The sequence below is a fragment of the Leiobunum rupestre genome, chromosome 7, assembly GCF_980474605.1.
Source record: "Leiobunum rupestre chromosome 7, qqLeiRupe1.1.hap1, whole genome shotgun sequence".
Lineage (NCBI taxonomy): Eukaryota > Metazoa > Arthropoda > Arachnida > Opiliones > Sclerosomatidae > Leiobunum > Leiobunum rupestre.
The window spans coordinates 35,794,735-35,820,940 of NC_143390.1; the positions used below are offsets into that span (position 1 = coordinate 35,794,735).

At 38.1% G+C, this 26,206-nt stretch overlaps 2 protein-coding genes across 4 annotated transcripts in view; one reads left to right on the top strand and one right to left on the bottom strand.

Moving 5' to 3' along the window:
- The window catches only part of ttv (exostosin glycosyltransferase 1 ttv), a 118,120-nt gene that overhangs the window by 70,330 nt on the left and 21,584 nt on the right, over positions 1-26,206 (bottom strand). The window lies entirely within an intron of this gene.
- LOC149936105 (sterile alpha motif domain-containing protein 3-like) lies at positions 444-6,545 on the top strand. Its single transcript, XM_090180702.1, has 8 exons — positions 444-517; positions 4,252-4,500; positions 4,565-4,658; positions 4,943-5,128; positions 5,231-5,434; positions 5,512-5,704; positions 5,792-5,868; positions 6,267-6,545. Exons 1-8 carry the CDS (start codon positions 444-446, stop codon positions 6,543-6,545), a joined length of 1,356 nt encoding a protein of 451 aa, XP_090036828.1.

The following is a 26,206-nucleotide window of genomic DNA, read 5'->3' on the forward strand; positions in this document are numbered from 1 at the left end:
AATATCAAGGCCTATTATAGGTCTACTGTTTAACCACGTGTAAGAGAGGTAATCCCTAACTTCAGTATTTCCCCGTAGATTCTCAGCCGTGACCTCTTCCCCTCCCTCAACATTTTTTTGGTGGCAAGGCGCGAAAGTGAATGACGCGAGGTAGAAGATAAAGAAAGCTGCCAACGGACGTAATGTGACGTGAAGGTGACTTTGGGAGCGCGCCAAGCGTCTAATGGGTGGCTCGCAATTAGCCCGGAGTGGGACAACTCCTTTTCCCCTCTCCATCTCCGGCGGCAGAAGTTCTTTTGGTTTTTTATACGCGACAATTCTCATTCGTAGAAATCCACTTTAGCCATCCGAAAGGGAGACGAAGTTGAAGACGAGCGAGAGGGAAGAACTGGAAAAAGAAACGGGAAACTTCTTATATTAGTTTATTAGGCAATCGTTTAACAATGCAGATGCTTTACGGGCCAAATCTCTTCGGAGACCCGGACACAGTCACTTGGTACAACTGTCGTAAGGTAAAGTCAGCTAACCGATGGTAAAAAAAGTCTTAAACGGACAGAGTCTATAGTTAAGATGGTAGCGGGTGACTCTTAGGAACTAGGGCTTGGAAGAGGCCAACAATGGCTTCGTATAAACTTTTCCGCCTCTCCGTACTTGTTAGAGTTGTCGAAAGACGATTTGGCTGGTGCCGGGAACGTTGTATAAGGAGAAAGCCATTGGAAGGACACTCGCGTATACCGGTAACGTAGCTCGCCTTTGGTGGAATTGTCCGTTAACCCTAAGTTGAGCTATATCGGGGAAGACACCGGGAAACGGCGACTATAGCGGGTTGATCTAATACATCCTGAAGGCTATCGTGGAGCGAGGTGGGAGAAGAATCATTTACGCTCGGCTGCTTACCGATTTGGCCAGCCAAGCAGAAGTCATCTCGTTTTCCAAGAGCGGACCCTCTCCCTCTCTCTTTCGTCCTGGAAAAAATCGCCTTCTGATAAGGCCTCCTTTCTGGGCCTCGCCAGTGGCGCCCTTCTTAGCTTAAAGAAGCGCGTATGGCCCTATCCAGGCAGGGCCGGCTTCGGCTCTCCCTAGGACTTCATTAAGACGCCGAGTGAGACGAGTCGGAAAAGAAGCGGAAACTTCGGAAAAAATTCCGAAGAAAACAGTGAATAAAAAAGGCCAGCGTACACACGCGACTATATAGATTTCCAGAAAAGCGAGAATCGCTTCGCCACTCCTACCTAGCCAAGGAACGCTTTTAAGATAGTTCAGGTGATTTGATTAATTTTCTTTCAACCAGAAAAGAGTCTACGACCGTACTTTTCGTCTTTTTGTCTTCGGCGCGTTTTTTCCGGAATATTTTTTTAATTAAGTGACACGCTGAGATAAGTCGAGCGGGGTGTCTTTCCTTATTAAGCCGTTAGATTTGTATATTTTGCATTTGGTACAAACCTCGCAACTTTATTACAGATTACGGGACTCCTAATACGTTGTCAAGAACGTTGTTTACATTGAAATCTTAACATTGCGTAAATTTTACAATAGTTACCCAATTACGCGAGCCAACCTTTTTACCCTAATATAGCTTAAGAGTACGTTGAGGAGATGGCGGCGAATTCTGCCCAAGTGATTTTTAATTAAGTTTCTAGTCAAAGTCTCGAAAGGCAACTTATATATACACTCTAAGAAAAAAGCGTTCAATGAGGTTCATCGGCAGCTCAACTTTGAACGCTATGAAACTAAAATGAACCGTAGCTGTTCAGAGGTCGTTCAAATTTTATGCCGCGTTCGCGCTGCGAAATAGTGTTCTAATTTGAACCTTTTATATTCCGTCGGGTGGCGTTTCGTCGCTTAAAACAAAGTTTACACTTTCCCCTTTCGTCGCAAGTTCATTCCGGCGCGTTTCCTGGTTTTTCTGTAACGAGCACTCGTGGTCTGTTAGGCTTAGGAAGTTGGCGTTTACTTTTGTTGAACTGTGTCGTTTTCTGGAATCAAGCACGAAGGTCCTTAAAGTTCAGAACTATCTCAGGTATGTTTATTTTTCATTCATTTTGTTTAAGTTAGGAATAAAAAAATTTGGAGTACCCTAAAATAAATCAATTAACGTAGACGTATATTTTATTTAATTTTAAGTGCTAAGCTTAAATCGATAGTAACTTAATTATGACTTCAATTAGTAACAGTATATTTAATGACATTTCAAACCAATATAGTAAGTATATAAGATAACTATTAAAATTTTGAATTTAATTTAAGGGTAAAAAATACAGGTTTTAAATATATTTTAGAACTTTTAATCAAGATTTAATAAGACTTGCTAACGGTGCTGGGTAATTAGGTTCTATTGACTGCTGCCGTTGGAATAATTTTTGGGGTGAATGTGTAGTCAAGGACTCCTTTTTTTATCTGCACTTTCTACGAATATCAAAATGTCGCCATCATACGAGACACGGTAGCGGGTTTGGCTGTTGGAACCATTTTTGTAGTTTTTAGGCTTAGTTGAGAGGGAAGGTAACACGTGCGGTATGAGAGGTAAAGAGAAACCAAAATCATCGGTTTGTATACTCTTCTTCGCGCCTTTCGCCCCGTCTCTCTATACCCCCCCGCGCGCTTTCGACATTACCTACAACCTCGGCGGGAAATCCAGGCTCGGTGGATATGAAAAACTAGCCGGCCCCCAGCTAATAGTTTGGTTTTTAATATAATGTTTTAACTTAACTATTGAAATAAAATTTTGGGATTATATAGGAAGAAAATTTTTAAAACGTAATGTTCATAACATTTTGTACAAAACTACCTTAGTTGTCCGTAATTTAGGGAAATCCCCGACTCCAAGGGTGATCGCTGTCTGAGGGCGGGGACGGGGGGATTTTTTGTATCTCGTGCGCGACCTCGTCTCCTCGATACAGCAGCTGAGGGGGGGGGGGGATAAACTGGAAGGGATTTTATTTTCTCTAGTGGCCAAAAAGTCGTGGTAAAAGCGGGGGCAGACTTTACTGTCAAGCTTCGGTTACCTACAACGGCGGCTCAACAGCCCACGGAAAATAAAAGTATTCTAGAGACAGAGAGATCGCTTCACAAAACACCTGAAGGCGGGAACGGGAAGCCCTTGGGAAACTCTGTAGGCCCAGCTTTGGTTATGTTAATTACTGCGTCGAGATGAGTATAAAATATCTCCGAAGTCGAGGTAATAGCTTTCCCGAGCCACAAAAAAGCGTGTAAAAAGGGGAGGCCCTACCCGCCGACGCAGAATGTACTGGCCGCACGGCCTAACAGCGTTTTCGATTACAGAGGCCCGGAAAGACGAAGCTGGGACGACTATGAAGACCAAGTGGTTTTTATAATATAGATGGGGGTAAAGGAGTAAAACTCAAAATAGACGTGCCCAGCAAAATCCCCCCCAAAAAGAGTGTATTCGGGGTGGGCGAGAAAGAGACCAAGAGGAATCTAATCAAAGCAATGTGACACGGAAATGTACGCCATTATAACTTAAGAAAAGATGGCGGGAAATTCAAAAATTGCTGAAAATTTAAATATCTGAAGAGAAATATTTTTAGCGCAGAAATTAATTAAATATGATTATAAATTACATATTTAACTGTAACTTAAAATAAGACTTATTAAATTAATTTATTTGAGTATTTGTAAAACAATCTGGTATTTAATTTAAACTTAAGAAAACTTTGGTTTATCTGTTATTTAAATAAACTAAAACTATATATAAATAATACGATATTTTTTAAAGATATTTAAATTAAATTCAAAAATATAATTTTTATTTAATCAAATATTATTTAAATTAACGTAATATTAAATAAATTCAAGATAAAATGTATATACTTCATTGTGATTATGGAACATCGATAATGAAATTTGTTTAAATTTTCAAATTTATACTTTCTTTGAGATAAATATTTTAACAATTTATTTAAGATAAAACGTTTTGGAATTGAAAATGGATTATCAATATCATGTCACATGTGGAATAGATAAAAAGGTTTTTATCTGCAAGGATAGCTGTAACCGGACAGATTTCATTCAGAATCTTGGATCTCTTTTCGAAGTAGACGTAAAATTAATACAAGTTTTCAGTACACTATGGAACGAATGGGTGAACCACTCAGAAAATATCATTCCACCCAATGGAACCAAAATTAAAATTATTTTTGAAGAAAAAACAAAACCGTAAGTATTTTTTAATTTATCTTATTAATTCTTGTCATAAAATAATTGGTGAATTTTAAATGTTTTTTGAAACAGAAAGTCGCAAGTTCATGACTCGGGACATGTTGAAGAATCAAAGTCAGTGCAACCCATGCAGGATTGTTTTGTCAGTCCAAGCACAAGTTTTGGATCGCCGAGTGGTCGAATTCCAGACCCATATGTTCTTCCCAGTATGCCTCCAATAATTAATGATTTAATCAACAAAAAAAACAGTGAAGTTTTCAGTACAAGATACAGATCTGCTATAGTTCAAAACTTATATGAAGATGTTAGCAAGTACGATTTGTAAGTGGAAATCTTCAGTTAGCTCTTTAATCTACTGAATAGTTCTAATTACTGTTTTCTTTAGATATCCGAAAGGTTTTGACTACGCTAGAGTGTGTTTAGCTTTGGTAACTAAGCATAAGTTTTTGAAGGATAGGTTTCCTAATTCTAGTGGCTACGTAAGTGAAATCTGTATCAATTGATTTAAACTAATTGATATTCTGATAGATATATATAATTTTCCCCAAATATTTGTAAAATCTTAATTTCAATTGAAGCCTATGAATGTTTAGTACGGTAAAAACTCGCTAGATGGTGGTAAATTTTTAAGCTAGTAAATAATTTTCCCTTAGCTTCGCGCTGTACCGACTTTACTTTACCGAAATGGCATAAAGCGTCACATTAACCGATACATGTCTGTGATATGAGAAAACTAGGATTTTAATTAAAACCTGTTATTAAGGACACATGGATGAATTCTTTAAAAACGAAATTCCGACATGAACGTATGGAAATGGGGAATTTAGACGTCGTTAAAGTTATGAAGGATAGACATGGTAATAAAAGACCACGATCACAAAGCGATGACAACAGTGCAGTGAAAGAGCCAAATACAAAGTTGGATAGGACTTGTAACAAACGCATTGTTGTAAGTTAACTCTTTTCTCTACAAGGATGCTTTTCTACAAAAATTTACTGTCTCCCAATTTTGCTCTGATTTAAGTTTAACTAATACTTTTTTTCTAAATAGAATAAATTCGGATTAGGAGAAGATGAAGAAAGTATAAATGCTCACATTAAAGTTGTTCTGAAGGAAAATAAAAAGGCGGAGTTGGACTTGAGCATTATATCTGGGAAAATGGAAAGAACCTTAACCTACAGACAGTGCTATGCATTTGACCATGAGGTAAAGGAAGTGATAGAAAAATTTCCAGTATTATGCCGAAAAAACCAAGTACGTACTAAAATCTTTTCTTAAGAGTTAATATTTTATCCAATTTTACGTATTAATTTTAAAATGTAATTTTACAGCTAGTCTTTGAGCTAAATCGGTTAAAAGATCTCTCGATTTCGGCGGAAAAATTGATTTTTCAGTTTTTTCAACCATTGGCTTCAAGAATTTTGAATATGCTCAAATCTAATTCTAAAAAAAAGAAATCTATTCAGAAATTTATCTCAATTCTTGATGAAAAGACTGAAGTTTTAACTGAAGAAAAAGTCAAAGGTATATATTTGTTTAATTTTTTACTTTTATAAATTTACGTTAATAAAATAAATTTACGTTTATAAATTACGTTAATTTCATTTTTAGAGATAGAAATTCGTACGTCACTCTTAATTCTTCCTTGCCTTTTCGGAGAAAATATTGATTTATGGATTGCACAAAATGTAAGTTAATTTGTTTCGTTGAATTGATTTACATTAGGTAGAAAGGGTAATACAATTAGTGTTTGAAACTAGAATGCAGGAGTTGATCAAATTATAGGAGGAAGAAATTGTATTTGGCCGCATTCTTTGTTAGAATAGAATATTTATAAACACGCTTAATATGTAACTTATCTGTAGATTATAGAATAAAGGTTCAGTTAGAGATGAGGTAGATATCGATATTAAAATACATCGTGTTATAGGTAATGTAACAAAAATTGTAATGTTAATACATTTTGATTGACTGGCGTTAATTTGTTCTGATTACTCAGATGAAATAAAATATAAAATAGTATTATACATAAATGTAAACTATAATAAAAATAGTAATTGTCATTTTTTATATTTAATGTTTACAGGAACCAAAAGTCAGCACTCCTACATTGGTGTTTCTTGACAATTCAAGCGAAGCTTTTTATTCTTCCATCATGGAAGTTCAAATTGAAGGTGTATCATTTGAGGTCAGCAATTTTGAAAATGGAATTGCATCCCTATTTTCGGGGTACTATACATTTCAAATGAAATACCCTACTGGACTCTCTAAAACCATGGAATTTATACAGAAGGTGGTTTTTAAACTAGATTGTGGAAAGTTGTCAACGTCTGTAAATACTGTTTACAACAAATTATGTGCTTAATAACATTAAATCATTAAAATTTTTATTACATAAGTTTTCTTCGAAATATAACGCTATAACTTAATTTTTGTAAGTCCATTATATTCAATTAAAAAAACTTCGTTCGCTATTGTACTCTTTCAATTTGGTTATATTTGCACAGTTTCGTTCGATATTGAACAAATATAATTCGTTCTATAATATATAGTTTCGCTCATTTTTGAACGTCCATTAAATGTTCGATTAAGGTCAAATTCGTTCGCTATTGAACTCTTTCAATTTGGTTATATTTGCACAGTTTTGTTCCATATTAAACACGTAGAATTTGTTCGATACTATACAGTTTCGTTCAATATTGAATGTCGATTATTTGTTCAATTATAGACAATTTCGTTCACTTTATAACAACTTAAATATGATCAAAAATTTACAAGTTTGCTCAGTATTGAACAGTGAATTTTCAATTAAAATTGAACAATATCATCCTATTTTGAACAAATAAATAATGTTGGATATTGAACACAATTAAAGCGTTCAAAATAGAACCAGAAAACGTTTAGTTGGGGGGACAACCACCTGAACGCATTTCTGTTCATTTGAGAACGAATATTTCTTAGAGTGTAGGAAGCGAGTCTTGACTTCCACTCGTTTTAACTTTAATAAGCATCTCTCTCTCGCAGCGAGGACGGACGCAATATCCCACGCCGGCGTTCTCCTTCTCGAGTTATTAGTTTTCAGAGGCCCCAGACCAATAGCCGTAAAAATATTTGTAGAGTAAGTGTAGTAAGTGCGGTTTATGTGTCGGCGGAACATTAATATGGAAATTGGCCAAAAGGAAAGAGAGTGAGACAGGGTTGGAAGAGAGTCATTACCATAAAACGGCGCAACAACCCCCAATCTCATAAAATATTCTTCGCAACTATCGGGATTTTAAACGGCGGTAGCGCGTTTAGTGGTTGTACCATGTGGTCAGCGATATCGTTATTAACAAAAATGTATTCGAGTGAACGGAGAATTTACCGGCCGCACGCTGTTCGCCTAGGGATTCCCATCAGATAAACCACGCCCCTCCACCTTCCCTCGATTAATATTGCCCCTATCTTGTGATAAAGGGGTAAGACACTTCGGTACGAACGCAGGCAGCCCTCCCCACCAACTTTCTCCCCATGTAGGCGGAGAATATCTACCGGGAATCATGAAAGCGGAGGTTAGAGTTGGGGCTTCATATTCTCCGCCAAAGTTAATATATTCTTCGTATTATTATTAGAAGCGATACTAACCCGAAACACAGAGCGTATACCATAAATTGCTTTATTTTGCGGTTGTAAATTTGCAGTAACTGCAGCCTAATATTCCAAGTCATAATTAAAATTCTCGATTGGTAAATATATACTAAGTCCGAGGTCGTGACGGTTAATATCTGCTTCTAGCGGCCTAGTTGGGTAGACCTCATCGGAATTTACAATTAAAATTGAGGTTAACGGTATTAGATAGTGTAGGGAGCTGTTGGCTCACGTGGCATGAAGGGTTTGCCATAACCCTCCTACGCATTGTAACCCGGCCAACTGCTTTAATGGCATTAAAAGTCGCTCGATGACTTGAGCCTAACGTGATGACTTGGATATTATTCTAGCTGATTATGGCTATTATGAGTAGACAGGGTTGATATAATATTTCCCTGACTTTTCCCTGACCATTTTCGATGAATTTTTTTTTGTCAAAACTATACGTAATTTTTAACTTTATATGTTAATTTGATTATTTAGCATTTCATCTTATATTTTAATTTAAGAATTTCAGGTTGTAATTAAAAAAATATTGCAAGGTTTATCAATATTAGTTGTTTAGATCAACTTCATAAGTTTCAAGATAAATTTAAATTGTCTGACCTTCCTTGACTTTTCATTGATTTTATTCATGGTAAATTAATTCGTAAGTGAAAACATATATGACAGGTGCCATATATGTGAATAACTTAAGGGGAAAGCTTACATTGTCATAAATCAGTGGAAATCATAGAAACATTGTGATTTGCATTGATTTATGACAATGTTTCTGTAATTTACATTGATTTATGTCAATGTTTCTGTAATTTACATTGAATTATGACAATGTTTCTGTAATTTATATTGATTTGTCGCAATGTTTCTGTGATTTGCATTGATTTATCGCAATTTTCCAGTGATTGCCAGTGTTTTTACCTCCGATTTGAACTCCTCATTACTGAAGTGACTATCCTAGTAACTCCACGCTTTCGATAAAACGGAGATCCACACTTATCGGGTTTGCAAGACGGTGTTGTTTCAACTCGATAAGCCATGGGGCAACGTCTTAAAAGTTGCGTCAGTAATGTACTAACTTGTAAGTGCATAATAGATAATACGGTAAGGCCCGTTAATATTTTAGGCTAAGTAACAAAATGTATCGCGTCAACCAAACAAACCACGGGATATACACGAAAATTATGTCGAGTCGACGGAGCGTATCCGTTGTCGCGTGCTGCTCTGGTGTTGATCGGTCCGTCATAGGTGTAACGCGAGGGCCATTCGTTGCGGGAAAATCCCCTTTTAGAGCGTTAATAATTCACAGCTATCAATATAAACTAGGCGAGAGTACGGAAGGGGGGGTGGATCCGGTAAATAATTAATCAGGCAATCAACACAAATTATTTCCCCCCTCCTATTTCTCGCGGCTTCTATGAAAATAGTTTCGGTCGGGCTGCAAAAAAAAGTTCAGCTCTATAATTAGGCCCCTATAGGTCCATTAATTATGTTGTTTTAAGTGTGGACAATAGATTCTCACCAATAGTGAGTCCATGATTTAGCTAGGAGGAGGTAGGCAAACTTCACCCTGTGCGTGGCTTTGTTTGAAGCGTCTGATAAACATTTGCTGGCGGGTTTCCAGCAGACGGTGAACCTCGCGGGGATTGCCGGCGTGTCCAACTTGAAATGAGATCCCTCTTTTGAACGCGTAAATAAAGTTGGGCCAAAGACACACCACGTGACAAACATGTTTGTATTCCATACGTTGCGACGTATGTGCATATTTAAGAATGATTACCGTTCAGACAAGATTATTTTAATATTCGAATAATTAGCGATATAAAATATCTTGAGTTGTTAATTACTGGTAACTAACAAACTTTAAGAGTTGGAAAGGTTATTTATCATTCTTTGATAATTGTAATAAAACTTTTATATTTACAGACAAAAATACGACGCAAGAAAGGTTAGCGATTTTCTTAAAGGGCCACACCTGCGTTTTTTCACAATAGGATTCGTCATATCTGCTATCACGTGCTAAATTCGGGCCGAATTTTTTAAACGCCGGTGTGATCCTCTATAAGAAGTGCAAATGATCTGAGGTTATTTGTGCGTAAAATTAGAAATTGCAAATACAATTGTTCTTGCAATAAGCCGGTACTAGTCGATTTTTAAATATTTTAAACTTAGTGCAAAGTAAAACCATTGTTTTTAAACTTTTTAATTTGTGTTCGGAAATGTATTTTCGAAAATAAAGCTTCAACAGGAGTGGACACGTGAACAAAGTAACGCCGGGCATCTTAAAACGCAGATGTTCGCTATGTCCAAGGTGAAAGGTTCTTTCGCCCACTGTTTGTTTCGAAAGGAACCTTACGGGCGAGTGCTAGAACTTTAAAATATCCCGTGTCTTTTATGTTTATAGTGATAAGCTTAAATCGTAAATGTTGTAATAAGGTTCCCCCTTTCGCGCTATCGTGATATTTTTACCCACGCGCCTATTATGTAAAATAGCGCTGCCCTACTTCGAACGAAATTGGTAGCGAGCGTACGATCCGTGGCCGTGGAAGCGATAATCTCAACCAGCAGACAATCGTGTCAAAGGCAAACTAAAGATCCTTTACCCCTTGCACAGCCTTTGGTAATAGTAGCTGATTAGGGAATATAAAGTGCCGTAAAATCGAAGACTCAAGTCGGTTTACTATCCCCCCTTTTTTATCTAGTCTCCCCCATCCCTTCAATTCGCTCCAAGAAAAATATAAGATTTCTTCAATCCGGATCACGTCCAAAATTTAATAAAAAGGGTAAACTGCCAGACCAACGGACGAATTAAGTAAGTCCCTAATCGTCTAGAAAAACTCCCAATTGATTTTGCACATCCCTTACGACCTTAAAATAATGTAGGAAATATGTAAATATTTCTATCGAAGTTAGAATTTCATATTTTCCATTGTATAATATATAATCTTTGGGAAATTTATTGTATAAAAGTACGTGTTTTGAAAATAAATTAGTAAATAATCGTAGATCAGTCGGTAAAATCTTGTTACGTGGCATTACCAAGAATTTATTTATTCTTACGGAGAATGCCACATGCTAGGAAGGTAAGTTCCTTCCCTCTAAGAAAATCAAATCAGAACAGGATCTCATTGGTTCCTTAAAAGCTCAAGCTGTTTTTCCTGGTGCCCGGGGATTATTTGATTATGCTGTCCCTAAGTAGAAATTACTTTCTTGATTAAATTAAAACTCTTTATACAAAAAAATTAATTTATAAATGCAAATTTTTCACAAGCCATGAACTTTCAAAGACTAAAAAAGCTTAAATGCACTTTTCTCTTTCCATGATTCTAAAGTGATCCAACTCCTGTTCTTAAAAAAAATTGGGCTAAAAAAAGCTGACACCCGTTATCCGTGCGAGTCCGATTGGTATAATTTATCACAATCTTTTTTCTTATAATTTCGGTGTGGGATGCCCTCTTTATTTACATTTAGGGGAGAGGAAATGACGTCAGCAACGAGGCTTGCATTCGCGTAGGATTTCTTTATAGCCGAAGAAAAAAAAGCAGTCTCTCTCCGTATAAGAAGACAAGACGAGATTGTACCTTGCAGACTTTTCTTAGTGACAGGCGCGGGCGAAAAAAAGTATAAAATTATATCGGAACCAGGTTTTTCGGCGCCGCTGGTGAGGTGCACGCTGAGGGGCCTCCGCGATGATTTACGAACGTATTTTGGAGGCACTCCGAACGGGCGGGCGAAAAAGGTCATTCCATGCTAATAGAGATTACATCTTTTGTTGCTTGTTTCGACCTATTTAGGGCTGGTGACTCAAACAAAAACGAGCTTCATATATGGAGTTGTTCTCGGGGATATGCCCTTTCCGATTTCAATTTGCCGAGACGGATGGGATCTTAGCACTTCGTTCTAACTTTTACATTTACTGACAATTCGTGCTTTTGAATGGATTATAATTTCAAATCAGAAATTAATACAGAAAGAGCTGATTTTGCGAATATTCCAAAGCGAATTTAAATGGATTTATTTATCATAAATTAACATTGCATTACTGAATCAGATATTCAGAAATTAAGTTAATAAATTAGAAAATACTAGCTCATGTGCTAATTAGCGCTTTCTGAGATATTTATTACTAAAACAATTGCTAATTGTTTACAGAGAACCACCTAGCGAGTACCGTCAGAAGCTCACTTAGCTTCCGGATTTTCGTCTGCCATTATAAAACCCAAAACGTCCTCTTAGTATACAAAAATCCAGTAGCTAGGTGAGCTTCTGGCGTTGACCGTTAGTTGACTCTTAAGTTCATTGTAAATTTAATTTTTAGTATAGCGATATTACCCTTTATGAAGCTTTATGTCACCATTATCCGTAGAGTGCCACTACGAAATAGTGCCAATTTTGATTAGCACGGCGGTATAATATTACCCTTTTCTTGAAGAAAAAAATCTTCGAATTATGAAATAAATTTATGACCTTTCACAAAGAATAACAATGCTAAAAATACAGAGCCATATTTTTCTGTTCCATTCCGTCGGCATATAGGGAGAGATGGTGGGAGGTGCGATGTTGATTTAACCCTCTTGGCCCTCCATTCTTCATAAATCAGCTAATTTTTTCAACACTGGCGGGAAGCTAGACAGGCCGGAGAATTCCAAGGATTCCGGGATCATAAATTGAGACCTATTAAATAAACTTTTGCCGCCAATGAAAGAAAGCGCAAATATAATAAAAACGGAAAGCAGATCAAGCTAAGAAATTCCCTCGACAAACCGACACATCGAGCAAAAAGAGAGAGATTTCTCCAACTTATTTTCCTTTTTATAAACAAATAAAAATGCCCTTAAAAGTCGTTTCTTCTCCTCGAAAGAGCTCTCGGGGATACTTTAAAACCCTCACCCCTCTCCGACCTTAAAAAGAAAAAAAAAACCTTTTCCCGGTTTAATAGTCATATAAGCTATAGAAAAAGGTAATATGAAATGGCAATCACTTCCAAACCATATCTCTTTTAGATTCCATAACGTACGGCCTCTTACTCATTCGGACTTCAAACTGGGAGAGTTACGAAGTTGCGGTACTCGCTATTAATATTTCCACCGGGAACCGTCGACTAGGAATTTAACGTCGTACTTTTGGGTAGTGACACGTTGTGACGCTTTCACGTACTCAGGGTTATGACGTTAGCGTTCTTTCTCTCAGGTCCGTTGCTGTGGGGGAAAAAAATTGCGCCGGAAAAAAACGCGACAAAGAAGAGCATTTTTTTTCGGCGAGGGTATTGGGAAGAAGATGCATAGGGTCACGTGATCAAGAATCGATCACTCTTTATTAGAGCGTGACACGAGCGACTAGGAAGACACGTTAACGCGAACGGACACGTGATCTAGGCTATTCCATTCGCTATAAACCTTATAATCCGTAATTTTATTATTCAGGGAAGCTCGAATTCAAAATGAAGGGAGGGAAAAACTAGAGATTTGTTCCTAAGGCCATGTGCCAGCAGGGTTTTACATTATGGAACACTAACCCCATCTAGCTTTGAGACGCAAAAATGTTAGTCTTGATAAAGCTATTTAGAATATTGCATCGTCCCTTTAAAATGTTCGGGTATCGCGTTGCGGCTGATGGCTGATTGTCGTTGGAAAGATAATGTCCGACGTTTCATCAGTTTTAAACTGATCGAATTGACGACTTTTTTATCTGGTATTTTTGGTATCGGCGACCCGGGCGTGATTGGGATTATAAAAGCGCGCTGCTGGGGTTAGCGCCTCGTATCGAATTACCATTTCTATAAGTCTGGGAAATAAGTCATCGATATTAGGTAGCTAAACACGTTCCGTTAACGCTCCAACAAGACAGGACTCGCGGGAGGTAAAGACCTCTAGAAGAGAAAGAAAATATACATTTTCGTTTCACGCGCCACTAGGCGGCGATATCGTTCGGCAGAACTCGCGGAAGACGTCATAACAATTTGTTTTCGCGTCATCTATCACCATTGGCCCGTCTTTCGACGTAACGCTGCGCGGGACATAGTGGTCCACGGCGGTGCGTCTACAACGCGCTGAAAAGGCGACGCGAAGATATAGTCCTTCGCTCGCTATTCGAGTCTTCGGCGTTAGCTAGTCGTTGGGCTTTTACTAGACTATAGATCGAACGATTCTTTTGGCTTTTGGCCAAGGCTCCGTCTGGTCCGAATCGGAATAAATAAGACATCTAGAAATGAGCTGTGAAAGGAAATGTATAGTCGTAGTCGGTGGGGATTTTATTACTCTTTCTATCTATCCTGGCGCGGTGGTGCTGCTAGTGGCGGCGAGGGTGGTAGTAGAACGGACCTTCGTTTCCTCCTCCTCCTTTCGATCGCCATCATCATAGACGCCTTCAACGTCGTGGCACGCGTGGTAAGACGTCGTCCACTGACGGAATACTTAACCGGAGGATGGGAGGGGGGCAGGGCTGGGGTCGGCTGTCGTTCGAAGCTTTTAAAGTAGTTACTAGAAGTAATAGTACTTTTGCACCAGTTCCATTAAGGTTTACTTTATGGACCAACGGTATAATCCGACGGAAAGTTTCCTCAAACTTTATTTCACTCCTCGCTTTCTCAATCTCTTAAAAAAGGAACACGCGGACAATAAAGGACCATAACACGAGCACTTGAACGTTTATCTAAATGGAAGAGCTATTAAAAAGGGCCCAAAAATGGCTTTCGCCGTTTCTATTCCTCGTTGTAAAGAGGTGCGAAGATTTCCCCATTGGCCCCGCGGTGAAAGATAAATCTGTCGGTAACGATTTCTACGGTCCCTCTTGTTGTTGAATATTACTGAGCCAAGCGAGCTTATCCCATATTCCAGTGACTTTTTCGGCTGTTACGATAGCGTTCTTATCTAATGTTGAACGCCTATAGCGCGTACCGAACCGTATTGCGTCTCGACTACTCGTATAGGCTCGAAGGTCAACTATTTCGGTGACGTTAGCGCTGTCGGGTCCCTCTCGGGTCTGTTTCGCTACGCCGCAAATTGCGGACGAGGCAGGCGGTGCTTTTCTCTTTCCCTCGTGGGCTTTTACCCGGGAGAATGTTTAGAAGCACTCCAAAGTGCCATTTCGGAGCCCTTCGCTGTTTTTCTCCACTCTGAATTCTTTTCGAGGGGACTCTGCGAATAATCAAAAAACGCCCTCCCATGTAGCTGATAGAATTATTGCGGAATTAAAGATATCGGAGCAGAAAACGACGGGGGGAGCTTTAAATACTATTAGCGAGGGCTACGAACATTGCGCGTTGTACGTTTTCACCTTGTTGGAGCCTCACTACCAGTCCCAACAATCCGATTAGGTCTGGTTGACGTCGTGAGTGACATAGAACATGTTTAAAGGCGCTTTAGACTCATTAGAGGTATCTTGTTACGTATAAGACCATACCACGAGGCTGTATTCCTCGTATACAAATTGAGTCCCTACAGAAGCATGTGGCAGAGTAAAATTAGGCTCGTCAAATCCTTTTCCACCGGATCCCGTCGTTAAAATTTCATCTCAATCGGACTCTTTTGGACGCAACTGCGATAAAACTTATTGTTGAATTTTTATTATTGATGAGCCCGTCATATTGTCTCGGGGCACTTTCGCCGAGAATAATTACCAGCGAGGGACTCTCGTCTTACGGAAAGCGCGGTGCCGTGACCAATAAAAATAAAACTGCGTGAAGAAAAACAAACAGAGACGTTCTCGAACTGGCTGGTGGCGATGGTAAGCCCCGGGAGGGATGCGCCAAGACGCGTTCTCTACTTAGTATAGGGATACGCGTCTAGCACCACGTTGACGTCTCTATCAATCTCCCAAACTTAACTTGTTGGAAGCTTTGGAGCGTCACTTCTCCCTCGATATAAACGGAGCCGTTGCGAAGGCCCCTCTCTCTCCGAAAAGCAAATATTTCGATAAACCCCTAATAATAACAGAAAGCGTTCTTTGGGGTTAGCTTCCCCATTCGGCCAGTAGCCTCTGCCGCTCGGATTTGCAATATCAAAAGGGAGCCCGCTTCTGGGAGGGTACTGTTGTGGGGGGCGCGTTGGTGGGGCGCTGGCCCCTCCTTCCTTTCCCCCTTTTTGAAAAATCGCTTATATTCTATTTTCATTCGCGGCTCAAATCAGTCTGCGGTAGATTGCATTTTTGAGCAAACAAACGAGCTCAACGCGCCTCAGGATTGTCTGCCTACCGCAAACACAACTTACTGACGTATCGCCAAGGTTCCGCCAGAGGTCCCTGGAAAATCCGCCACCCTGTATCGGATTCCCGACTTTACCGGACTGTTCCTTCGTGGCCGAGATAAGCGGTAAAGTCTGCTTACCTAGAACCGTTTCGCGAATCGGTGGTTAGGGTCTTTCCACCGTTTTCTTCCCTTCCGTTACTCGGCCCTGGGCACTCCCGTTCAAGAAGAGTGAAAATCAAGCAAAGCGTTTCGAGTTTACTCTTCATACTAATGTAAATACAAAGACGAAAGATTTTTTTCGCTTCCTTTTCCCTCGGATATATATGAACTATATATGAACTATATTGGGACATTGGAAAATATTTTTCCCTATCGTTCCAAGATCAAATATAGCTCAGTTTTACTGGCTTTCAACGCTAATAGGTTCAAAAGGGGTGCTAAATATTTGAAGTATATTCAAATTGATTCTCATTTGCGTTGCGATATATCTGAATATTTATAAAATGGGGGTCCAAATTTCCAGTTTAAAAGATCCCCATTTTGAAGGTTGAGATGACCATTTTGAAGGTTGAGATGACCATTTTCAAGGTCGAGATCGCCCTGTTTATAGCACTTCATTTTTAGTAAAAGATTTTAATATATCCTTATAATTAAACATTATAAAGGTCAACATCCACCATTTTGAAGGTCGAGATGACCATTTTTAAGGTCGAGATCACCCTGTTTATAGCACTTCATTTTTAGTATAAGATTTTAATATATCCTTATAATTAAACATTATAAAGGTCAACATCCACCATTTTGAAGGTCGAGATGACCATTTTCAAGGTCGAGGTCGCCCTGTTTATAGCAGTTAATTTTTAGTATAAAATTTTAATATATCCTTAGAATGAAACATTATAAAGGTCAACATCCACCACTTTGAAGGTAAAGATGACCCAATCGGATATCCCTGATTTATAATTAACTTCTTTGTTTTTAATGTATTTTTTTAGGGAATGCCATCTGTCAACTTCGGGAACACACGGGGGTAACCGATATCCCTCGTATGTATTGAAATGGGAGAAGGAGATGGCATTCATGCGGTAGCCAGATTGTTGCATCTGTTTCTATTTCAATAAATCGATCACGATAACGTTATAACCGGTACTGGTGGCCAAGACGTTGGGATCTTATCGGTTCCAATGCCGAAAGAAAGATGTCGAAATGCAATTTTTCCCTCCGTGTTTTTACCCCCCGTCGTGTGTGTGTGTTTTTTTTTTGCCCCCTTTGGACTTCCATTCGTTGCCAGTATACGTCGACGATCGAAACTTGCGTTAAATGTTATGGGAAATGATTGACTAAGATGGATATTAGTTTTTAAAGTGCCGCGTCGGCTGATCCGCGCAGTGAAGCCCGCCTCCCGGCGTGTCAATCTCACCCAGTCAGCCGGAGAAGCGGCCAATTTTGAACCCCCCTTTTATATATTCATATTTTATATAAGAAATGGGTCGTTGCGAGCTGATGTTTTGACCGTTACGTTTGACGTCTATAGTACCCTAAGTATATAGTGACCTTCTATCCCGCAACTCCCGGACGTATCTGACCACGATTTCCTAACCCCACGATCACGTACGGATTCAGAAGCGTTGTGGAAGGTCAAACCCGATAAGTTAGGAAGTAGCGCCGACCGTCTAGCTAAAAAAAACGACGTTTACTCGTTTCTTTATTTTGCCCTATTATGCGCCGGAAATCGTGTAAAGATTTATTGATATTTTTTTATTGAATACGCTTGTATAGATCTTAGAAACGTGTTTTTGGAAAAGGGCGTGGTCTAGTGACGTTTTCTTATTTCGGTTTTTCAAATGATGATCGGTTTTCTGTGTTTCCATTAGAATAAAAAAAACGCGGTACCAGTAACGGTCGAATATAAAAATCGAGATTAGTGTCAATCAAACGCTGACGTAAATTTAAATGGCAAAATCTTTCTGACGCGGTTATAATGAAACATTTTGTAGGGGGGGGGGGGGCATCGTTGTAACAGCCTACTACTTAAGGTGTCTAATATAACCTTCGAATTTTAGCGACGTTAAATTTTAATGGGTTCATCGGTGATTTATGGTCAAAAGAACTTGTTGAAAATTCTGGATATATCCAATAGTGTATATCCATTTCGGACATTAAAATGATGCAAACCATATTTCCTTATGAAATAGTTTTATAAAATAAATATGCTTCAAACAAAACCTATTGGAATAATTAGAGTGAGCCTACGAAGTTACATCTTTCAAACGAATAACATTAGCAGGATAGAGAAATTGACACTCGTAGGAAATTTATCAAATACTTCTGATATAACCGAGATCATATAATCGGTGGTAATCAAAATAAATCGGGGAAATCTTCGGTAATCAGAAAAAAAATCATGGAAATAATGGCTTCGACAAAAAAAAATCGGGAAATCTTTGTTGGAAATTGTAATAATCAAAGACAATTTTCGAAATCATAAAATCTCTGGGAATAAAAAGAAATCTTTAGAAATCGAAGGAAATTTTTGGTAATCAGGAATCTGGTGTACAATTTTTATTCAACTGGCTGGCCCCTCGGATAGAACATACGCGTAATTTTAAATTCAATCTGTTCAATATTAAAAATAAATTAACATTTTACTTTTAATTTTAATATTTATATAAATCGGAATAAAATTTCAAATTCAGCTAAGAGATATAAATATTTACCCTGATACACTTTAATATTTAATACAAACTATTCAATATTAAAAAGAAATTAACGCTTCACTTAAAAATTCCAATATTTATATAAATCGTTACGAAAATACCTAAACTAAATAAATTAAGGCTTGACTTCAAAATATCCATATTTATACAAATAATATTTAAACAATTTCGTTAAAATAAAAATATTATTTAATAAAATACGAGAAAGTGTAAAAATCCCCGAAGATAAGAAAAGAACAGTTTTCACGGCGGGAATTTAGTAAAGACGTCGGAGTGGTTGAAGTAGATTTGGCCATTTTTTATATATTTTGAGAGCCCAAGAAAAAGAAATCAGAAAAGAGAGAATTGTGGGTGGTAGCGGTACGTGAACGAAATTGCATTAGAGCGCGAGAGAAAACGGGCATCTTCGGACTTTAAGAGGCTGGCCCATAAAAAGGGCCGAGTAAAAGCGAATATTTCCTTAAGAGGTAGATCTCGGTGTACCCGAAAACAGAACTCTGGCCATTACCAGATAAAGGTATAACTCTCCTCGCTGGCCATTCTTCCTTTTTGGGGGCCGAAATATATCAGAAAATACAAAAGGCAAAGAGATGAGAGCGCCCTACAGAAACGGGTTTTAAAGGGCCTAGTCTTTTATATTTAATCGCAAGAATTAAGTTGTTGTTTAAGAATGATTAAAAGGAGGCGAGTGGATTTCGGCTATTCATTTCTTCTTCCCGTTCTTAATGCGAGTCATCTCTCCCTTTATTTTTTATATACGTACTAGAATAAATGTGGGTGTAATTCTACTATCTTTTTTTTTTTCAAAAGATTCCTTCGCTCTAAGAAGTTCGGAACAAAGCTGGAGTTTTGTTTATGCTCTTATCTGGCGTGGGCTTTGCTAAAATATTAAGACCATTTACGCGATGTACCATAGCTAAAGCGTGAGGCTGGTGTTAAAGGCAAAGCCCTATCCTGGTTAGAGAGTTATCTTCGTGATCGTAGTCAATGGCTGTTGCTTCAATTGGTCCAATGTTTCTCGGCGATGTTCCCCTGGGGTCCGTTCTCGATCTACAGTTGCTTAACGTACTCATTAACTCTATGTACGATGTACGCGGAACGTTCCTGCTCTGATTCGCGGATAACACTATCCATTGACGTCTGCACTGTTCTATAAAGTGACCTAGATGGGTCAGTTCGAATTGTCTAACTTCAATGTTAACAAGTGTTACCTTTTTATCTCCTTGGCCAAAAAAATCCGAATATATGGCACCTCTTTCGATAATACCCTTTTTGAAGGTGATCTTGGACTTGGTGTTGAAGGTTTCAAAATTAATGACTTAAAATTGATACAAATCCTAGTCAAATCTCTCGTACTTTCTAACATAAACTGCTGTTCGCCAATTTTAATGAAGCAAAATGTCATTTTTAAGTAACTTTCCACTTTCTCGTTTACGCTCCCGAAACAATAATCCAATCGCGAAAAATAACCTTTGTTTGTTACGTGATTTTGTATGCAATAGTTATACTTAGAGGCTTGCGCCGCCGCTAAAAGCCGCCGTCGCCGCCGATAATTTTGAACGCGCCGATTGCGCCGCCGTCGATTGTTCGAAAATCAGCACACGCCGCTGATACAAAGAACGGCGCACCGCCGTTTCTTTTTTCTTTATACACTTTTTTTTTTTGGTATATTAAGCTTGGTTTTCATTTACGCGAAAATAACGATATTTGAACACGACGTCGAACGTCAAATTTTGGATTTCGGTCGACGCAGAGTAATAGCATTTTCACTTAGCGTCAATAGATTCCAGCATTGCTATCTTAGTATCTTGGCTATAGAGAGAGTCACTAATATAACCAAGGCTTATCCACATTTTAATTCCCTTTAAATTTAAATGTTAAATGTTAACAATCGCCCGAAGCAAATATTCGGAAACGGGGCGTCCCTGTGTGCAGTACATTAATTAGTCCATGGAAGGACTAGTACGAGTTGGTATTTGCCCTTGCCCTTCTGGTCGCGTGTTTTTTAAACTGTCGCTACAAAAGCTCTAAAATTTATACAAACGCCGGTGTACGCCGCCGCCGTAGGCCTAAACGCCGGCGTAAGCCGCCGCCGCAGGCCTAAACGCCGGCGTAAGCCGCCGCCGCCGCTGGTATATTTTGGGTCCAACGCCGCCGCCGACCCATACAACACTTCCAGCTTCTTTTATCCGTTGATCCACCAGAAATGTAAAATTCATGTGCTCCCTTTAACCGAGCATATTTTATATATGAAGGAAATCTCTCAAGGTAAGGTAGCCGATTTTTATTAAGGTAAACAGCTTTTCGTTATATTTTATATTATTTTTATGATATATATACCTTTTTCGTGCTTTTTAAAAAAAATCAATTTCCTAAATGGTTTTTACTATGTTTTATTTTGCCGTGATGTATTACTAAACCCTGCGTGTTTTAGTAAATTATACTTACTTTAGTAAATAAATAAATAAAAAAGATAAGGGGTTTCCTACCATGAAAAGGGAGACTTCAGTGTTTGATCTTAGGCCCTGTAATTTGAAAATATTCACGGATGGAAGAATTGAATTTAATGTAACGTTAAACGAAGCTAAAAATGAATAGTGTGTAATTTTATCTCGTAAATAATCGGTTGAATAACAAAGGTAGAAATATTTGATTTTGGAAATTTTGCATCTTAATTTTGTAGGAACGTACGCCCTTAAAACATAAATTTGAATCGGGTGGAGTCATTTACTTAATTAGCTCTCTTTTGAATATTAAAAAGGGTTACTTCGAACGGAAAAAGCCTTCGTCTTAAGGAGTCTGGGAGGAATTATTAGTCAGGAAGGTCTGGGCGGGTTCCCTTCAATTTTGGTTTGTTTATCCAAACATGGACGGGACGCGCTGCCTGCCTGCCTGCTAGGATCGTAAACAAAACTTCCGTTTCTCAGGAAAAATCCGCTCGTCGAAGATAAAAAAAATAAAACACGACGTCTTTATATTCTCCGTTGGATCCTCGGAATCAAAAACAGATTTTGAACATCCTCTGGCGAAACGAAGGCCTCCATGAAGACATCAGCGTGGTTTTATCCGAAACAAAGTTCAAACAGATGCCACCTGACATTTCGATAGAAGATGGCTAGACAGGACTTACCAATATCCCCCATCTCGGACCATGTGTCGGGTGAAACGTCAGATTATAGACACTCTAAACCCAGAAATGTCTTCGCCGCTAACATAATCAAAACCATATTGAAAGAACTCACTCTATGTTTGCTTCGTCAAACGCGAGAGTAAAAACCCCGTTTTGGAAATACTAAAGCTAACCTCGTTTTCAGTGGCGGACAACGGTAAAAACTAACGGTCCTTTTCCCCCACTTAGCAATGCCTTAATGTCTCCCGAGGCGGCGGTAATGGCAGTCAGCCCAATTTACAATCGAATTGCAACTTTGATTAATTTTTCTCCAAAGGGTTTTGAAGGGGCCGATTCTAGCTGGTCCGCGCTCGCTTTCTATAATTAGTCGGAATTTCGTGCCGTTCTCCCCGACCACTCATTACACTCCCTCCCGCTATTTTTATCGACTTACTCGCGAAAGAGCTAATTAAGGGTGTAATACATCCATTCAAGTTTACTACGTCTCATTTAGGTAAAATTTCAGTTTCTTCTACCGAGTTCATTTTCTTCCACGGTTTTTCCCGTTAATCGAACTACATGACCGCCTTTATGTAAAAAAATACATGTACCTATTTATATACACATTTACATATCTATTCCATTAGGAACATTTTTAGGTACTGAGAAGGTACTGAAACAGTAACGCCCTCTGTCACGTACTTGTTTCGAAATATATTTCTTTACAGAATAAACTCGGAACCACTACTTCCGCGTTGAGTTTGTAAGTTATATCCGTGCTGGTTAGAGGCTTTTCCCACAAGCTCTTCGGTTTCCCCTAATTACCATAATAACTTGCTGGGATTAACTCGAGGGGCTAGCCACTTCCCCAAAAAAATTTACACCGATCACAGCGATTACAACCTTTGGTAGTGCTAAAGCTATAATCGATTCGGATTAGCTGATTATTTAGTACAGTCAAAGCTACAGGTTTGTACGCCGATTATGGATAGTGATTAGCCCTTCGGGTTAACGGTAATAAGTTTACATAATAAACAGAAATATGGTAATGATAGTCTGTCGTGGAGTGATTGCGAATTAGTTAGTTTCCTACTGTTTCCGTTGGCAAAATAGTTGGTTAGTTTGATGGCGGGAAATATGAGTGTACACGCATTCAGGTTTGAAATTCGAAAAAAAAAATAACTTCTGAAATGGAGCCAGTGTTTATAAAAGTTTTTTTATCTTCATCATTATTTTCCAAAAGTAAGCGTTATTTACACTTTTGAAAACATTTCAATTTTCCATAGACCTTGGCTGGTCCGTCAAAAAGGATGTGACGATTTTCTGGGCATCCTCCAAATACTAGTTACAGTTCGCGGAGAGTTGTCAGTTCGTCGGGACGTAATGGTTTAGGTTGTCATTGGCGAAACAGACTATCATTAAAAAAAATTCATTGGGTGTCATACTTATGTTTATTATGTTACTTATGGGGATATTAAGTGTAGGGAGCGGTTAGGTCGCGTGGCATGAGGGGTTTGCAACCACCCTCTAACGCAATTTAACCCGGCCACCGGTAATTGGTTTCGCAAGTCACTAGTTGACTTAGGCCTGTGTATTTCCTTGCGTATTAGCTTAGCTGAATATTCTTATTTTTATTATTACTATTATTATTATAATTAAGTTTATTGATAAATTAACTTTAATTAAAGTTCAGCGAACTAAATTAGAACTTTTACGAAACATATTATACTCTTTTTTCTAAAGACATCAGATACTAGATGGCGCCAACAATTTGGCAAAAAATGTATGGTTTCCGTTTGAAAGAGGAGATAAGGTAGGAGACCATGATAGGTAAAATCCAACGTTCCGAATAAGTTCTGGATTCCATATATAGTCATTGCATGCTGAAAGGTATACGCGATTGAAGACGTATTTTAATTAATTTTCTCTTAGTCCACGCTAGATTCTAATTAAGGAAATTTTACTGTTTGTCCAAGGACATTTTTTTTTCCTGCTTTGACGATATTTCTCCAAAGCCACGGGGAATTTTTTTGAGGTAATCCCTTGGCGATTAGGCTTAGCTTTTCCTCGTTTCGTCAGCGTTGACGATCCCGTCTTTCGTTTAATATACGGCATTACGATGTTTTGTACCTGAAGGTTTTCCCTAACCGTGTACAACTTAAATGATAGACGTTTCTTTCAGTATAAGTCGTATTTCGAATTTCAATAAAGAAAAATTTAAGAAACTTAGTTATTATCCTTCGATAGATAAAGAAAATAGGGTTTAATTTTGCAGTATACAATTTTTTTTCGGCGACTTGCGTCATTGAAATTTTCAAAACAAGGAAATATCATATTGAAAAGAACCTATTATTGAAAATCGGATGAGTTGTACAGGAAAAACTGCCGTATTTTGGTTGTGATTTTATAACCTAGAAGGAAATTGATTGACAAGTAGTGACGTCTTTACGAAATGATAATGATTATAAGGGTTAATTAAATATCAATTGTTTAAATATAATAATTGTAATTATCGAGGTGTCAGTCGTTTCTAGTTCCTAGATTTAAATTTATCCAGCATCTCGTCATGGCCTTCGGTTAACAGTAAATGATATATTTCATACTAGAAAATTTAGTGTGTATTACTTCAATTGTCGATAGAAATATTACCTAATTTATAAATTATATTTGGTAGATGTAACAGTTTCAGTAAGTCATTATTTAGTGTTTTCCGCCTTATATTAATGTGAACACTTCTCTCTAAGCCCGGTTTAATATACTTCCAATCTATTGATTACGTATTCTGAGAACAGGTGTGTCACAACAGCGTTGTTTAGATTCAATTGGGTCCATTCTTTCGGGTAATATGAAACGGTCGTGATTACAATGTCGCATTCAACTTTTTTATACCTTGAAGAAAATAAATTTAATCCGTAGCGAGAAGGTAGGATCGTGATTTACGTGGTCTGCCTTACTACACGTAGGCGTTTCAGTGCAGCCAACTGGTCCACGTGTTGTTGCAACTAGAAGGTAGTCGATAGAGGTAAAAACGTGAAAACGTGTTTTGTTCGGCCCTCTTTTTCTCTCTCGAATGTCGGGCAAAGACTCTTAATGCCTCTGAGCAGATGATAAAAGGGTCAAGAATATAAAAAAATATAAACCCACTCATTCTTTGTTTAAAAATCTGATTGTTGAAGTATAATATATACCGGCGTAGTGTGGCTAGACTTCCGTGTTTTTTAGCGTATTTAAAAAAAACTTCAATATCGTCTTTTCTGAACTTGAAAAAAGATTACATCCGCTCCAAATAATTGTATTTTTAATGTTTAATACTTGTAGAAAATGTGGTTTAAAAAACAGTTTTAGAACATAAACAGCGTGTTACGGATAAATTTTTAAGTCAAATAAAAATTAAAATATTATTGGGAGAGCAAACAATATTTTTTAATTTCAACTGAAACTGTCTAACACTCTACCAAATCGTATCTGTTCAACTTATCCTTTTCTGTTTTAAGGTTAAAAACGCCACAACGGTGAGCGTCAACGCAAAAATATTGCATTAGGCCTAACGGAAATTTTTCGCGTCGACGCGACGTTCACCGTCTAGACGTTTTTTGCCCTAATGAAAACCAGCCTTAAGATTTCACGGCCATTACTAGGTGTGAGTTATTTTCCGAGAAAGCACATGTTATTTTCTAGTAACAATATGAACAACAAAGCTGCGAAAAAGAGCGAGCGAGATTGGGAACCCAGCTGAAAGCCATAAACGCGTAAAAGTAGATAGGGATCTCTTCTCTATTCGGGCACTAATGGTTTAAAATATTTTAGACCCTTTGAACTTCGAACCCGAAACCTCTACATTCTATCGTTACAAACATCTTACGTTTAAGGGAATTAAGAAATTTCCAATCCAATCACAACAATTACAGACAAATTTTAAGGTAATACCTTAAACAAACATCAATACGTGTTAGGAAAAGCTAAACACTATCATTAATGGTAAATTGAACATAATTTCTGAACGACTATGTAGTCAACTGCATTTATCTTAGCAGCCGGGGCCCTTTGTGGCCCTACACTTTGCAACCTTACACTTTGCGTATTTGCACTATGCTAGTCTGCAAGGTCGTTGCGCTGCATATGGTTTGACAGCCGAGGCTCTTTGCGACCTTGCACTTTGCAGCTTTGCACTTGCGGCCTTGCACTTTGGGTGCCTACTTATCAACGGTGGACTGATCTCAACTAAGCAGTCGCGGCATATAATAATTATTTATTTAATTTCCATTTTTTCATAATATTCACAGATCAACTACAATACACTACACAACACAGAAATGATACCAAACAAATGACAATATTCATATATATATTTTAACGCTTTCTTTATTTTCATATTTTCAACACAGCGCAGC

What these genes read in the sequence shown, in the direction of transcription:
- LOC149936105 (XM_090180702.1), top strand. Translation starts at nt 444, where the DNA reads ATGCAGATGCTTTACGGGCCAAATCTCTTCGGAGACCCGGACACAGTC. An exon ending in TACAACTGTCGTAAGGTAAA is followed by an intron (nt 518 to 4,251) that starts GTCAGCTAACCG and finishes TTTTTGAAACAG; the next exon opens with AAAGTCGCAAGTTCATGACT. An exon ending in ATTTATGGATTGCACAAAAT is followed by an intron (nt 5,869 to 6,266) that starts GTAAGTTAATTT and finishes TAATGTTTACAG; the next exon opens with GAACCAAAAGTCAGCACTCC.